The 16,424-nt window shown below is 38.6% G+C and overlaps 1 protein-coding gene across 2 annotated transcripts in view; it reads left to right on the forward strand.

Moving 5' to 3' along the window:
* The window catches only part of LOC108716087 (thyroid adenoma-associated protein homolog), a 285,703-nt gene that overhangs the window by 45,100 nt on the left and 224,179 nt on the right, over window positions 1-16,424 (forward strand). For both annotated transcript variants that reach the window (XM_041562504.1, XM_041562505.1), the window contains exon 21: window positions 6,037-6,194. In XM_041562504.1, the coding sequence (XP_041418438.1) occupies window positions 6,037-6,194 (158 nt within the window). The remainder of the gene's footprint in view (window positions 1-6,036; window positions 6,195-16,424) is intronic.

Genomic DNA, 16,424 nt, shown 5'->3' on the forward strand with positions numbered 1-16,424 from the left:
TGATCTACTGCGCATGCGCCAAAAGTACATCGTGACTTTTGGCGCATGCGCAGTAGATCCGTACCGGCGAAATGCTCCTACTTCGCATGCGCCAAAACGCCGTTCAAAGCAGGAAGAAGATCGCCTGGAAGAAGATGTCGTCTGTGAACTCCCTGGACAGGACCTGTGCAGAAGGGTAAGTAACAAGTTAGGGGCATTTGCCCAGCGGGACGGGTAGGCCAGGGGGGAGGAGGGAGGGTGGGCAACACACAGGAGGGGGGGAGGGTTTTTGCGCCAACTAGGTTTCCTTCCCCTTTAAAGGAGAAGGAAAGCTTAAATGGAAGTAAGCTTTATCAGAAAGGTCTATATAAATACACCAGTAAACCCTCAAGTAATTCTGCTCTGAGTCCTCTGTCAAAAGAAACAGCACATTTCTTTCCTTCTATTGTGTACTCATGGGCTTCTGTATTAGACTTCCTGTTTTCAGCTTAAACCTCCAGGGCAGGGCTTGAGCATGCTCAGTTTGATCCTCCGTCCCTCCTCCCCTCCCTGCTGTAATCTGAGCCCAGAGCAACGACTGAGCAGGGAAACTCAGGCAGGAAATAAAGTCACAACAAGCTGATATGGGAGCTGCTATCCTAAACAAACAGTGTCTAGAGCCGTTTACTCAGGTATGGTAAAGCATTCTGCAGAATAACTAGTGTAATAGCTTGCACTATTGTGGCTAATCTATTAACAATAAACTGCTTTGGTACCTTTCCTTCTCCTTTAAAGGGACTCTTCATTTTTGGGTTAACTTTTAGTATGACGTAGAGAGTGAGATTCTGAGACAATTTGCAGTTGGTTTCATTTTTTATTATTTGTGGTTTTTGAGTTATTTAGCTTTTTATTCAGCAGCGCTCCAGTTTCAGCCATCTGGTTGCTAGGATCCAAATTCCCCTAGCAACCATGCATTGATTTAAATAAGAGACTGGAATATGAATAGGAGAGGCCTGAATAGAAAGAGGAGTAATAAAAAGTAGCAATAACCATACATTTGTAACCATCCGTTTTAAGAGGGGGTCAGTGACCCCCTTTTGAAAGTTGGAAAGAGACAGAAAAAAAAGGCAAGTAATTAAAAAAACTATATAAAAAAAAAAATAATGAAGACCAATTCTATAATATACTAAAAGTTAACTTAAAAGTGAAGCACCCCTTTAAAATCATGTTATTATTGGAAATGGCATGTCAGTCACACGTATATCTACACGTCAGATTTTCCATCACTTGTTAGTAGGAAACATAAATTAGATTGTCAGTGCCACTTTGTAGCAGGCAGGGGAAGCGCATTTCTCTGCACTTAAGTCAGCGGCTCAGTAGTAGTTCAAAGAAAGCTACAAACATTACAAGGGGAATAAAAATCAGACGGCGTGCTGTATAAATGGCTAGACTTCCATATAAACGGGAACGTTCCCATATACATTCATTACATACTGGCACTGGTTTTAAAGTCATTCGTAAATGTAATTGCTATTGAGAGCAGTGTCTGTACGGCTGCTTATATTTCCTGTACTGCTGGCTCTGACTCCTGAAACAATGTATCAAGATGCAGCGGCTTAACAGCCCTGAAGGAGAGTTGACTTCTAGTGCATAGACACTCACAGTGACCTGTTTGCCATAGGCCGTATAGACTTGCCTGGGGTGCCCTTGTTTTAGACTGGCTGTTCTCAACATGAAGTTAGTGAGCAGAGAAGAGTCATTTAACTGGTCTGCAAGATGTCCCCTTACTTGCTAACTTAATTTTCTACTGACTGTGTCCAGTTGGCCAAAATGAACAGAAGTTGGCACCGTTAATTCAGTAAATTATATTTGCAGTGTCATAACTCCTAATTATCTTGAAAACTAGAAATAAAAATGGCAATTGCTAGAGAACTATGGGCATTTATATATGAATTTGTTTTGAGTTTTTTTTATTTAAATATAAGTTGTGGCTCATTATACAGTGGTTATATCGGTGGAAGGGTAACTTGATTAACTGCCTTCTCCTTCTCCCACAATTGTGAACCAAAAAGTGGGAAAAGGAAGGTCCTTTCAGTTTCACAGATTCTACTGTTTAGCGTGAGAAGTAAAAATAAAACCCTATTGGTTAATTAAAATGGATAGATAAATTATAGATAGATAAATGAAAGGTGATAGACAATAAATGATATAGATAGATGATGAATGAATGATAGATAGATAACTAGATAGATGATGGATAGATAATAGACAGATAAAAGATGGATTATGGATGGATAATGGACAGATGATAGACGGATGGAGGATGGATAATATATAGATAGATAGACCGATAATGGATGGATGATGGGTATATGGATTATAGATGGATATATGGATTATAGATGGATAATGGATATATGGATTATAGATGGATGATGGGTATATGGATTATAGATGGATGATGGATATATGGATTATAGATGGATGATGGATATATGGATTATAGATGGATGATGGATATATGGATTATAGATGGATGATGGATGGATGATGCATATATGGATTATAGATGGATAGATGGATGATTGATATATGGATTATAGATGGATAGATGCATGATGGATATATGGATTATATATGGATGATGGATGGATGATGCATATATGGATTATAGATGGATAGATGGATGATGGATGGATATATGGATTATAGATGGAAAGATGGATGATGGATATATGGATTATAGATGGATAGATGGATTATAGATAGACGATGGATGGATGATGGATATATGGATTATAGATGGACGATGGATGGATGATGGATATATGGATTATAGATGGATAGATGCATGATAGATGGATGATGGATATATGGATTATAGATGGAAAGATGGATGATGGATATATGGATTATAGATGGATGATGGATATATGGATTATAGATGGAAAGATGGATGATGGATGGATATATGGATTATAGATGGATGATGGATATATGGATTATAGATGGAAAGATAGATGATGGATATATGGATTATAGATGGATGATGGATGGATATATGGATAATAGATGGATAGATGGATGATGGATATATGGATTATAGATGGATATATGGATTATAGATGGATCATGGATATATGGATTATAGATGGATGATGGATATATGGATTATAGATGGATGATGGATATATGGATTATAGATGGATGATGGATACAGTGGTGTGAAAAACTATTTGCCCCCTTCCTGATTTCTTATTCTTTTGCATGTTTGTCACACTTAAATGTTTCTGCTCATCAAAAACCGTTAACTATTAGTCAAAGATAACATAATAACTAATAATAACTAATAATTAAATGTGTTTGATGGTCAAATACATTTTGTGTGACAAACATGCAAAAGAATAAGAAATCAGGAAGGAGGCAAATAGTTTTTCACACCACTGTATATGGATTATAGATGGATCATGGATGGATGGTGGATGATGGATAATGGATAGATGATGGATAGATAGATGGATGTTAGATGGATACATAGATATTTGATAGATGGATAGATAATAGACAGATAATGGATGGATAGATGGATGATAGATAATGGATAGATTGATGACAAATAGATGGATGGATAGAGAAATGGATATAGATAGATGCATAGATGATTAATTTATGATAAATAGAAGACAAATAGATATGTGGATTCATACAGACAGAGATATTCACCAGTTGAGTTGAACTTATTTGGTTCCCGACTGGGCAGTGATACAAGTTTTTCTTTCCCAGACAATCTAGGGAGGGCTATCATGAGCAAAAATATATTTATTGCCCTTTGTGCGTTGGCTGATATTTTATGGTTTCTCATTGCATATAATAGAGGGAATGTTTCGCTCTCCTTAGCCAGGTTCATACATTTTAAATAACTATAAATGTGAACAGTCTTAGAGTCCAGATCTTTTTTATGCTTTCATTTGCCTGGATTCAGTCCATACTTGCCTCCTTTTGAAAGCAACATTCCAGGGACGTGTCAGTCTTCCATTGACATTGAATGATATTCTCAGATCATTACTGAGTTTCTGGCCAAGAAAAACTGAGTGTTCTGCCTTTCTGTTGGGCGACTTGAACCAGGATGGAGTTGTAATGATTATAGCAGGGGGTCTAGGGGCTTGTTAAGGACACAAGAACCCTCTTGTCCATTCTGCCTCTTTCTTGAGATTTATTCTGGAACCCAAAATCTTGCCATCAACATTCTATCAATTTCAACCTTGGGTGATAATCATCTTAGAATTCCCGGTATTGGTTTATAGAGACATGATTGCTGGTAATGAGAGGGGTTTAGAGGTTCCTGGTGGGTCAAGAAGTAGTTTGTTCTTTTGTTGGTGAGTAGAATGAGCTGACCTCTAGGATCCCACCAATAAGCAATAAGGTAAAGATTTATTTAATCATAGTGACCTCTTGTTAGCACTCCAAGTGGTTGTAGAAAGAGTCTTGCAGAACAGAGGATAACTTTGGTTTGGAGATGAGGAGTTTGACTGGAGGAAAGGTTCATTGATTGGAAGCCCACTCAGTAAGAAGAAGGGATATCTGCATGGCTGAGGGAAACACCAGATGATATTTTTGGATTTCAAGTAGTGAAGGTAGTTCAGGAGTATAGATTGATTGGTGTGGGGGTTATTGATGGCAGCACGGGCATGTGGGCTAGAAAAAAGGCAATGTGGCTGGGCACACTGGGCTCTTTAGGCTCGTAAGCTGTGGATTTGGCCCACTGGGTTGGCAGCTCATTGGACCATACATGGGGGCCTCATTATAACCCGTCAGGTCAATATCTGGCCACTAAGCACCCAGACATCTATCAGGCAGGGTTAAAAGTCTCTTTGGGCAATGGCCATCAAAACTATGACCAAAAAAGTCTACCACAGGCTAACGTTGCAGTTTCCTTAAAAAGCACAGAGAGCATTTAAAGCAGCACAGATCTGGTACTTTATTTAAATTTCTTTCTGTAGGGTTTCAGACCAGGACTAAACACTTCCCTCGATAACCTCCACTGGAAGTTATAGCTTCATCAAATTTACCAAACCCCAAATTCATATATTGGCGTATAAAAGCTTTCACATCTATAATGTTTGGAGTGTGGCCATTTCATGAGTACATGCATTTTTGTCCATTTTAAATGTTTCCTATTTACATTCCAGATAAATGAGCTTACATCCAAATGCATGATAGAAATGCATGTGATATACAGTACAAACTCTTGGACCATTAATGTAGTGTTTTTTTATTTAACTATTTGATTTTTTTGTGTAAATCCTATTTAAAAACAGGGTCTTTAATTATAGACATTGTAAAGGGAGGGAGTAGTGCTTTCATTAAACTGAGTTGTTTACTAAGTTCTTGCTCAATAAGAAGAGGACAGAGAGAGTAATGAAGTACCCCAGGGTGTAACTATAGAGGGGCCTCTGGGGTAAAGTAGGCCCTGGGATGTAAAGCAGGGCACAGTAGGGTGCTGCCAGTTTCAGCACATGTTTGAGATATGGCCCATTCACAAAGTTGAACATGATTTAGGTCCAATAACTCTAGTTATGCCATTAGAAGTACCCCATGATCTATGGATTTTAAGCTGTAGTGCAAGTTGTGGGAGGCAGCAGAATCCTATGTTCCTTTTGTTAACTACAAAAATGGACACTCTAGACCTGCCCTCAAAATGCACTCAAGACACTCACTCCAGACCAACCATATTAATGTTTAGCCCACCCATTAATAGCCTTTGATTTGAAAATGTCGTTGAAGGAATGGGAGCCAGTAGACTCTTCTTACATAAAATGATTGTGTATTCAGATATAAATAAATACCTGTGGAAACATTTGACTTCACCTCACAGTGCTCTCAAGACATTCTCCCAATCAAGTCAACCATACTTGTGTTCAGCCCACCCATTAACACCATATAACATGGTGGCCACACTAAAAAATATATACATCTATGAAATGAATGTCTTGAGCATAAAATAAACCATAGGATGTATGTGATAGGAACATTTTAGTAATTTTGTGTGGATCTCTTGTATTTTCTGTCCTTCTATAGGGAGCGAGGGGACATCATGCAGTGTGACTGCCCAGATGGTGCTGGTGTGTTGCTGGAGAAGTATGAAGGAAGTTTCACTCCTGTTGGGAATGTTCTGCCAGGACCTTCCTTTATTGACCGGACCGGAGTCTCCCCATGGCCTTATCACGATGGATCAGGTACCATATCTAAGTATTCTGCATGGTCCAAGAATGCTTCTGCAGCACCTAGTTGTGCAACACAATTTAAAAAAAAAAAAAGGTTGTGAAGGACCATAGGGTGAGTGCCTATGAAGAGAACACATGTACAGTCGGAACACATGTACAGTCGGCGGTCAACATATAAATGTTGAAACTATACTATTTGGAAGAAGCCAATAACCCCTACAAGGTTTGATCAAGGTTTCTTTTGCTTAAGGCTTACCAGTGAGTACCGTCTATACGATGGTCTTCAGAAATTAAGCAAATATCTGATTGCTTCATATGGGATACCGAGAGAACAGAAACATGGATAAAGCTGTCCATATGGCTGGCTGGGCCACATTTCTTGTTCTTCAAGTCATATTGATTGGTTTAATAATCTTATCCTTTGAGGTCTTCAAATTTATGTTGGAGTTAAAAGCTCAGGGTTGGGTCTTTCCTTTATAAAATCAGGATAAATTCATCCGCTCCTCTAGAAGTCATACGAATCACTCAGAGATGAAGGCAATTAGGGTTGGACAAGCTGAATCATGAACATCCAAGCAACAAAATGTATCAGTATAAAAAAAATCAAAAATTCCATATGTGTGCTCCAATGCAAGCTGTGGGATGCTGTTCATTTAATCCTAGTCTATAGGAGTGCTGTAAGGGCTGTAAATCTTCTATGCACAACATTACATGGGTTTCCTTAAAGGGATACTGTCATTGGAAAAAAAATTTTTTTCAAAATAAATCAGTTAATACGTCTGCTCCAGCAGAATTCTGCACTGAAATCCATTTCTCAAAAGAGGAAGCAGATTTTTTTATATTCAGTTTTTAAATCTGACATGGGGCTAGACATATTGTCAATTTCCCAGCTGCCCCAAGTAATGTGACTTGTGCTCTGATAATCTTCAATCACTCTTTACTGCTGTACTGCAAGTTGGAGTGATATCACCCCCTCCCTTTCCCCCCAGCAGCCAAACAAAAGAACAATGGGAAGGTAACCAGATAGCAGCTCCCTAACACAAGATAACCGCTGCCTGGTAGATCTAAGAACAACACTCAATAGTAAAAACCCATGTCTCACTGAGACACATTCAGTGTTTTGCCTGGAGGTCTAAGAAGGTGGTTTGTCACATGCAAGCAAAGTAGATCAATGTTTCTCCATTGTGGGTTTGCGCCCCTAGAAAAGATCATGGTAAAATTAAAGGTCACAAATGTATTGGGGATGCACCGAATCCATTATTTTGGGATCCGGCAGAACCCCCAAATTCTTTGTGAAAGAGTCGGCCCTACTTCGAGGGAAGTAATTTTTTTGTTTCCTTTATTTTTTCACATTCAGTTACATTGAAAAGTAAAAACAGCAGCCTGCCAGAAAGCATTTCTCTAATAAAGTGCAGGCACAAGTCACATGACCAGGGGTAGCTGGGAAATTGACAATATGTCTAGCCCCATGTGAGATTTCAAAATTGAATATAAAAAAAATCTGTTTGCTCTTTTGAGAAATGGATTTCAGTGCAGAATTCTGCTGGAGCAGCATTATTAACTGATTCATTTTGAAAAATTTTTTTTTCCCATGACAGTATCCCTTTAAGGAAAATACCAAAAACCTCATGTTTCTGGAGCTAAACATGTAGATATTGTATACAGGTATGGTATCTATTATCCAGAAAGCTCCAAAGTACGCAAAGGCCATATACCATAGACTCGATCTTAATCAAAATACACACTGTTAGAATGGACATGGTGTTTCAGGATAGGAGGTAAAGGCAGACCATTAGGAACTTATTTGTAATATTTAGTTTTCCTTTATGGCCTCCGCTTGTTGATAAATGCCCTTATCGTTGGCGCTTCCTACCATAGACTTTGCTTGCTAGCTTGTTTTCACAACAATTTGCTCCACATAATTTAGAATATTGTTATTTGGCTTAAAGGTGTAATGGTCTCTATAAAGGGCCTCCTGAAAGTTGGTTTCAATCCACTTTTCTTCTTCGTTGTTTTCTAGAACACTGCAATCATCTCAAATACTTTCCCTATTGTTTGCTTAAAAACGTTATGGATTGCTGCTGTGTTCCCCGTGCGTACATAATCATAAAATCCTCCACTTGCCCTTTTTTTTTTTTATTTCCCTTTCAAATATTGTTTTACGACTCATAAAATGGTTGTTTTGCTGCAGTTTTCTAGGAACTGCCGTATAAATCAGCTATTGGTGGTTTGGTTTGATTTTTGTAAGGAATAAAAATGTTAAGTCTCACTCATAAAAACCGCATCTCGGGCAATTTATAAGATGCCATATGTTTTCCTGCTAAGAGCTCGGAAAAAGCCATTAAACAGTGCCTAGTTTGAACTAGAAATGTGTGCTACTTTTATTTGCACCCAGTTCTGACACTTTTGGATCCTCTTCAGCTCAGTGTTTTGCCTGGAGGTCTAAGAAGGCTGTTAGTCACATGCAAACAAAGTAGATCAATGTTTCTCCATTGTGGGTTTGCGCCCCTAGAGAACATCATGGTAAAATTAAAGGTCACAAATGTATTGGGGATGCACGGAATCCATTATTTTGGGTTTCAGCAGAACCCCCAAATTCTTTGTGAAAGAGTCGGCCCTACTTCGAGGGAAGTCATTTTTTTTGTTTCCTTTATTTTTGACGAAAAGTCACATGGTTTTAAGGATTTCGTTTAGCCAGGCACAATGATTCCGTTGAATCTGTGTCGAACAGAATCCTGGAGACATTAAAGGAGAACTAAACCCCCAATAAGAAAAGCCCCATACCTACTTCCCCCTCCCTTGCATAGTTCATTACCCCTACAAGTGTCCCAAATACATTACTCACATATCGGTGCAGAGTAAGCGCAGTGGAGCTCATGGGCGCCATCTTCCAGATCTTCAGTCTTCATCTGTAAGGCAGCTCTGTATTGGCGCATGCACAGTTGGAGCAGTCTTCCAGTTCAAAACATGGGCCAAAGTGCCGTGAATTGCCAAAGGGTAGGAAGAGGATCCAAAGAAGATTTGGGAGACTTTCAGGGGTAATGAACTATGTGGGGGGCGGGGAAGCAGAGTGGAAGGACTATCTAGGGTAGTAGGTATCCACTTTTCTTATTGGGGGGGTTAAGTTCTCCTTTAAGGATCAGGCTTGGGTTGTTCAGATGCTCTTGCTCTGTGAATTTTGCATCTTGTTTTGTACATTATAGAAAGAGGGTGTATACTCACCATTGTGCTGCATTTCGAAGGATGGATTTTCGAGCAATAAATCGAATGGTATGGTCCATGTGATTGTCATGAAAATCTGTGGAAGGTGAATTGAGCTTTTAATATTACTGTAGTGATGATTTCAGGATTGTCAACAATATAAGGAGTGTTCTCTAACCCAATAACCAACCAAAGCTTTGCTCTTTATTATTATTATTATTATTATTATTAAAACCATAAAACGTGAACTGCTGATTGGTTTCTGTGGGGCAAGTTATAAAACTGAGTAAAATCTTTTACGCCAGAATAATTGTGTAAAAAGCGGAGTAAAATAAAAGCATGGTATGGTCCTTTCTTTTACAACGATAATTTTGTTTGTTTTTTTACTAAATACCAACATTTATGCCATAATTCTACCACCACAGACCTTTCATAACTAACTCAACTGTTAAATTCCATGTAAAAAGCCACATTCCGATATCTTGCACTGATGATATCCAAGACTTTCTGCAATTCTGATTTTATGACTGAATTTAAAGGCTTTATCTGTGTGGTTCTGGATGCACAGTTGGCCACAGGCATATGAAGTAGCCATTTACACAGCTCCACCTAAAATTCCTCAAGTTAAGGCTTCAGTCTCTTATTTTTGGTTTTAAGGCAGTGTGATATGTGCAGCATGAAGCATGGGAATATCTTCTCTTTGTAGGCACCTTTATTGCATGTTTTGCATTGTGAAGGACTTGTTGCCTACTTTTAGCTCTTCATACTCTAGCCTTCATGGATTTTTGCATGGTGTTTTGTTGAATAGAATAGACGTCTTTGGATTACAGAACTTGGGTATTTTCTCAGTTGCTTGTGCTGAGAAACTGAAGCAGTTCTGAGCAAGAGTTTCCCACTCACTGCCAAAAATATCATAGACAGACTCTTGACTCTAGCACCTTTGTAATAACATCTTGGTCTAATATGTGTTCCACTAACCAATAATAACCAATTGGGCATTTACTATCAACATTCTACTTTAGACAGACTGCCCAATGCTAGTTGTTGTAGGTTAGTAAAATTGGGTAAATATTCTAATTTCCCTTGAACCTTTCTTTTGAAACCGTTCCTATTTGTCTTCTAGTCTATCATTAAAGGGAAAATGCTGCCTTTTTAGACTTGAGTTCATTCCTGTTGGGCTTAAGTTAAAAAGGTTCAGAAACCCTATCTGAAATATCAGACATAATTGCACAACGTACATGATTCCACAGATTGAAATGAAATCATATCTATCTCTGAATTGTAGGTTCTTTTCTCCCACCCCCTTAGGCTCGAAGAGTCACTCAACCCCTCCCTCACCTGATGTCTTTGTGAAGTGACTGATATTGGCACTTGAAGTCCCTCTGTTTTCCATAGTAGGTGGTGCCCAGAATCTCTGATAAGCACAGGGACTTTAAGTCTCACAATCCATCACAAAGGTACAAGCTGAGGGAGGGACTAAATGACTGTGATCCTAAAGAAAATGGTTTCTACGAGTCAAAGACAGACTCATGGTTTCAGCTTAATCTGTAGTTTCAATCTTATCCGTAAAAAAAAATTATATTACGTGTATGAGATCCGTTATCCTGAAGGCCGTCTCCCATAGACTTAATTAATCAAATAATTAAAAATTTTAAACATAAATTCCGTTTTCCTCTTTAATAATAATACAGGTATGGGACCTGTTATCCAGAATGCTCGGGACCTGGTTTTTTTTTGGATAATAGATCTTTCCGTAATTGGGTCTTCATGCCTTAAGTCTACTAGAAAATCATGTAAACATGAAATAAACCCAATAGGCTGGTTTTGCTTCCAATAAGGATTAATTATATCTTAGTTGGGATCAAGTACAAGCGACTGTTTTATTATTACACAGAAAAAGGAAATCATTTTTAAAAATTTTAATTATTTCATTAAAATAGAGTCTATGGGAGATGGCCTTTCCGTAATTCGGAGCTTTCTGGATATCGGGTTTCCGGATAAGGGATCCTATACCTGTACTTAATCCCAGCTAAAATATTCTTAATTCTTATTGGAGGTAAAACAGGCCTATTGGGTTTAACTAATGTTTAAATTCTTTTTTTTTAGTGGACTTAATGTATGTAGGTCCAAATTATGGAAAGATCCCTTATCCAGCATTCTGGGTAACAGTTCCTATACCTGTATAGTAATATTAGGCAGTTAGATAGCATTTGTACCCTTTTTTACCTAAGGGCCAACTGATTGTGTCAAAAAGGAGTTGTTTTTTTTCCCCCTAGCCACCAGGTAAAAGTCTACTTGCAACAAAAAGTAAAATAATTAGAAAGCTGCAAAGAAGAAGGAATAAAGACCAGTTGCAAATGATCTTCGAATACCACTGTTTACAAGACTTTAATTTCAAGGTGGAGCCCTAAGTAACGAAGCCTGTATTTATAGAATATACATTCAAATGAAATTGATTGATGTCGATGTGAATGAGTCCAGATTCCCCATATGCTCAGTAGGAGGCCCGGCTCAGACATATGCCTGTTGTTTCATTAATTGGAATGCCGTACTTTTGACATATCGTGCAAATTAATCACTGATGTCACCGAAATGGGGTGGGTGCTAGAAAAAAATATGCTTACATTTTTTTACAGCACTTTTAAAAGATCCGTGTAATTATGGAATTAAAAGCTCTTTCACATTATGCAATGGGGACGAATGCCTGGGAGAAAAAAAATTCTATGATCTGGAATCACTTTGCCTGGATTTAGTGCTCTCGCACAATGTAAATAGATTCGTGCAACATCTGCCCTTCTTTTTAACCGTTTTGCTTAGTGGATTTTTTTTTTTTATATTTTTATTTCAAATGACGGGGGCTGTTTTTAAAAGCACAGATTGTATCTCCTGCCAAAAAGTTGTTGGGTTATAACCGTTTAATATCCATTTGGTGAGATCATTACAGCTTCCTGCCTTTGATTTGATTTCACAATGTATACACTCGCTGAACATTTGGCCAACATTTCGAGAGATTCTTTGCTGAATGTAAAGTGCTTGCAGTGCATGTTTAGATTGGTAGGGATTTTTATGTTGCAACATCGGCTACACAATGTTCCTTGGTCACCTGAGAGTTCTGCAGGCCTGGGAAAAAAATAGGGACCCTTTGCTATGCAGAAAGTCTGGGGCCACAATCTAAAGGCACATAAATTATGCTCAGTTTGCTGGGAGCTGCATCTGAACATCAGGAGGACAGTAAGTTGGACAACCCTTATGTATATAATGACTATTTGTTACTCTGACATTCTTAGTTTTCCCCACAAAGAGTTCTTGGGATGTACCATCCTGTATTTCCATCCCACCGTACTCTGACCAGTTAGATAATCCAGTCTTAAATTTTTGCATTCATTGAGTTTGGTGGCTTTGGCCTAGTTGGTTTTGGTGGCTTTGGCCTAACTGTAAGCCCCCAAAGAGTTCTTGGGATGTACCATCCTGTATTTCCATCCCACCATACTCTGACCAGTTAGACAGTCTTAGATTTTTGCACTTGTTGAGTTTGGTGGCTTTGGCCTAGCTGTTTTTGGTGGCTTTTGCCTAACTGTAAGCCCACAAAGAGTTCTTGGGATGTACCATCCTGTATTTCCATCCCACCGTACTCTGACCAGTTAGATAATCCAGTCTTACATTTTTGCATTTGTTCAGTTTGGTGGCTTAGGCCTAACTGTAAACAAAACAAACCTCAGGTGTTCCTCAGGCATATGTTCCTTAACTATGTTTTATTAGGTCACTGGTCAAACCAGGCTTTGGTCATTCACATGTATGGCCAGAATTCTTTATCCAGGGGGGGGCAATTACAGTTATAGTCTTATAACCTGGAAATTGGGCTTCTGAATAATATGATCCAATTCTGGGTAAAATGAAACACCCATGAGTGAGCCTGAGCTAGATGTTTCCTTGCTTGCTAGTTTATCCGGTGAGATACTGGGGGGTGCCTCACAAATTGTCATCTTTACCTTTAGTTCTTGAGTTAGACAAATGCCGAGAGTTACAATGGTGGAGAACCACACCTCCTACGTTGGCTTCCTATAGTTCCATATCATTGAGTACCATTTCTGTGTGTGGCTGACTGATAACCTCTTCCAAAACATTAGGCTGAATAAAGGCTTCATATATATGAATAAATGAATAAATCGGTTTGGTGCCTAGGATCTTTAGTGTAAAGGTATCCATAGACATGGTTGGCTTGTCAGAAGTTGACTGGCCCATGCATGGTTCAAAAACAATTGAGTTCTAGATTGATATCAGATAGAGGGTTGTTCAGAGGACAACATAAGGCCATGGATCTGTTGCTCTCCCAATCAATGGTAAAACCAAGCCAGGAGGGAGGGGCATATGAGGGTCTGGAAGCACATTGGCCTTGGTGGAAAGTTTAAAGAAAATTGTGTCTAAGAAAAATTATAGCTTTGTGAATTTTTTTTTATAGGAAATGATGGGACCTTATAGCCTGATCAACTAATGTAGGTGATCAAAATCCGCTTGGGTGGCTACAAAGCTTCTGTACATCCAGGCTGACACTGCAGCCACAAACATGAGAAAAATCATTTCTACCCTAATCCTTTATAAGCTTTAGTTTTTTTCTAAACAATTATGTGACCTTTTCCTTTCAAGTTGTGTGTAGGAGGGGGTGTTTTGCTTTTTGATTTTTTTTGGCCCTGTAAATTAAACATTTTACCAACTGGGAGTTAATGATGAGAGAAAGATGTTAAACAGAAAGTCATGCAAAAAAAAGAAAATTCTTTCAAACAACTGAGTGTATTTTTGCTGTTCTTGAGTGTTCCCGTAATTATTATTACTAAATGTTACACGCCAAGCATTATTGGCTGGCAGGGAATGAGACTTTGCATTTACCGCAGCTTCTTGCCCAGGCAAAATCAAACGGCTGGAGCCCTAGGGAGGAAATCAAAGATACACACAGTTCTGCCCTTCTTGCATATTCTACATGCTGTTTTAAATTGAAAATAAACTTTATTTTTAAGAAGGCATTTGATCACTTTATTTTTTTCTAAAGTTTAGGAAAAATAAAGGGACATAAGTTTCTTTGTGCAGAGGAACATTTTTATCTGCATATTTCTTCATATTTAGGTTTTTTGTGCTGGAGCTGCCATGGTGCTACCTCTACTGAGTAGAGGACTATATTATTATAGGTGTGAATATGAACTGCCATGGGTTATAAATAAAATACCCTTATAAAACAGCCTTTTTATGGAGAGGTTAGGTTGCCATCATAATTTCCACATCACACAAATCCCAGGGATCACAAGTTGTATACTGTTATCAGTAAGACTAAGCTAAAAACTGTTTATGCAGGAGAAGATCCCACCAACCTGGTGGGTCATTTGTTCACTCGATGATCAAGGCCAAAGATCTGATTGAATGGGAACCTTGTAGAACACATTGGTCCTCTCCCAACTGCAGTGTTACCCTTCCTGCTCATTATTTGACTGACCCCTGGCCCTGAGTCAGAGCCCTTCCTTTTAGGCTTTCATGTCCAGTTATTCTTAGAGTAAAAGTCCAGGTTTTTCAGTTAAAAAAAATATATTCCTCAATACAGCTTGAAGTCTTCTTGATCATTATTTGACCAAGGCATGGTCAAAAGTAGGGAATGCCCTGAATCCACTATTTTGGATTCGGCTTAACCCCTCAATCCTTCGCGAAAGGTTCGGCCGAATACCGAACCGAATCCGAACCCTAATTTGCTTATGCTGCTGAAAAAGGCAGAATCCTGCCTGAATCCCGAGCCGAATCCTGGATTCGGTGCATCCCTAGTCAAAAGGGAGAGCCAGTCTTTTCAGGCTAAGTTTAGGGTTATAGTCCAACAGTAGATGGAGAGCTCCATGTTGGTCATCTCCAATGCAGTACAACCTTTAGGACAGTTTTCATGTAAACCAATGTACTCCCATATAGATTTTTAAGCCTTCCTTATCATTAATTGACTTGCCTTTGGTCAAAAGGTTGAGCTCATCCTTTCAGCAGATCGAAGGCTTCATGTTGGGCATCTATGGTGTAAACAGTTTTCGGGTGCATTATCCAGCTGGCGTTTTAAGCCTTCCTGATGGTTATTTGACTAAGCCATCCATATGGCTGTCAGGGTATGCTAAGGGTTATAGTTCAACATCAGATGGAGGACTCCATGTTGGTCATCCCCAGTGCAGAACAACCTATAGGGCAGACTTAATTTCATGTTCAGGAATGTTGTGTATGTTTAAGATTTTAACGTTATTGCTTATCTGGCCATTGACGTTTTGAATTAATTTAACAATGGTTTGTGGGTTATGAGAGAGAGATTTTTTTGGGGGTCTGGTTTGAGTAGTATAAAAAATGGCATATTCTTTATTTTTATTTCAGCTAGTTTTCATATTTAAGTCATGAAAGAGGGAAGAGCATCTGGAAGTGTTCAGCAGACATAAGCGCAGTGTTTACAAGAAATTAGCTTACCGCAAGCATTTCATTTGGAAATATCATGGATTTATTAGGTTTCTGTTTTCAATTCTTGACCTTTCCCTTCCATCTGGCTTTAACAAACCCACTTTTCAGTGCGGGGGATATTGAAAAATTCCCACACTTTCAGTTTTTTTTTTTTTGCCTTTTTTTCCCCCCTCCGAAAATGAGTTTTTCCATTCAAGGTGTTGTTGTGATAGTACACGTGAACGTAAATATTTGTAGGGCGACTTAATAGTCTAATTTATTTCACCATAGAATTGCGGAAATGGAAACAAAACAAAAAATTCAAATAATATTTCTGTATGCAGTTCTCCTCTTCATCTGTCCAACAGCTGTGCGTGGATTTTGACTTATGGTGACAAAATATCTCTCTAAATATTCATTGCTGCTCTTATTTATCTCAGTCTTCTCTAGCATGACTGAAAATAGTGTTAGAAGTTTAAGTTATGACTCAAAGAGAGAGAAGTGGTCTCTTAAATTGGTCACCTTGCAGCTTTATAGGATTTGAGTAAGACCACCATGGGACTTTCAGTTGCACTTAGGTTTGGTGGTTCGTTTCTAAAA

This window comes from Xenopus laevis, chromosome 5L, assembly GCF_017654675.1.
Source record: "Xenopus laevis strain J_2021 chromosome 5L, Xenopus_laevis_v10.1, whole genome shotgun sequence".
Classification (NCBI taxonomy): Eukaryota; Metazoa; Chordata; class Amphibia; order Anura; family Pipidae; genus Xenopus; species Xenopus laevis.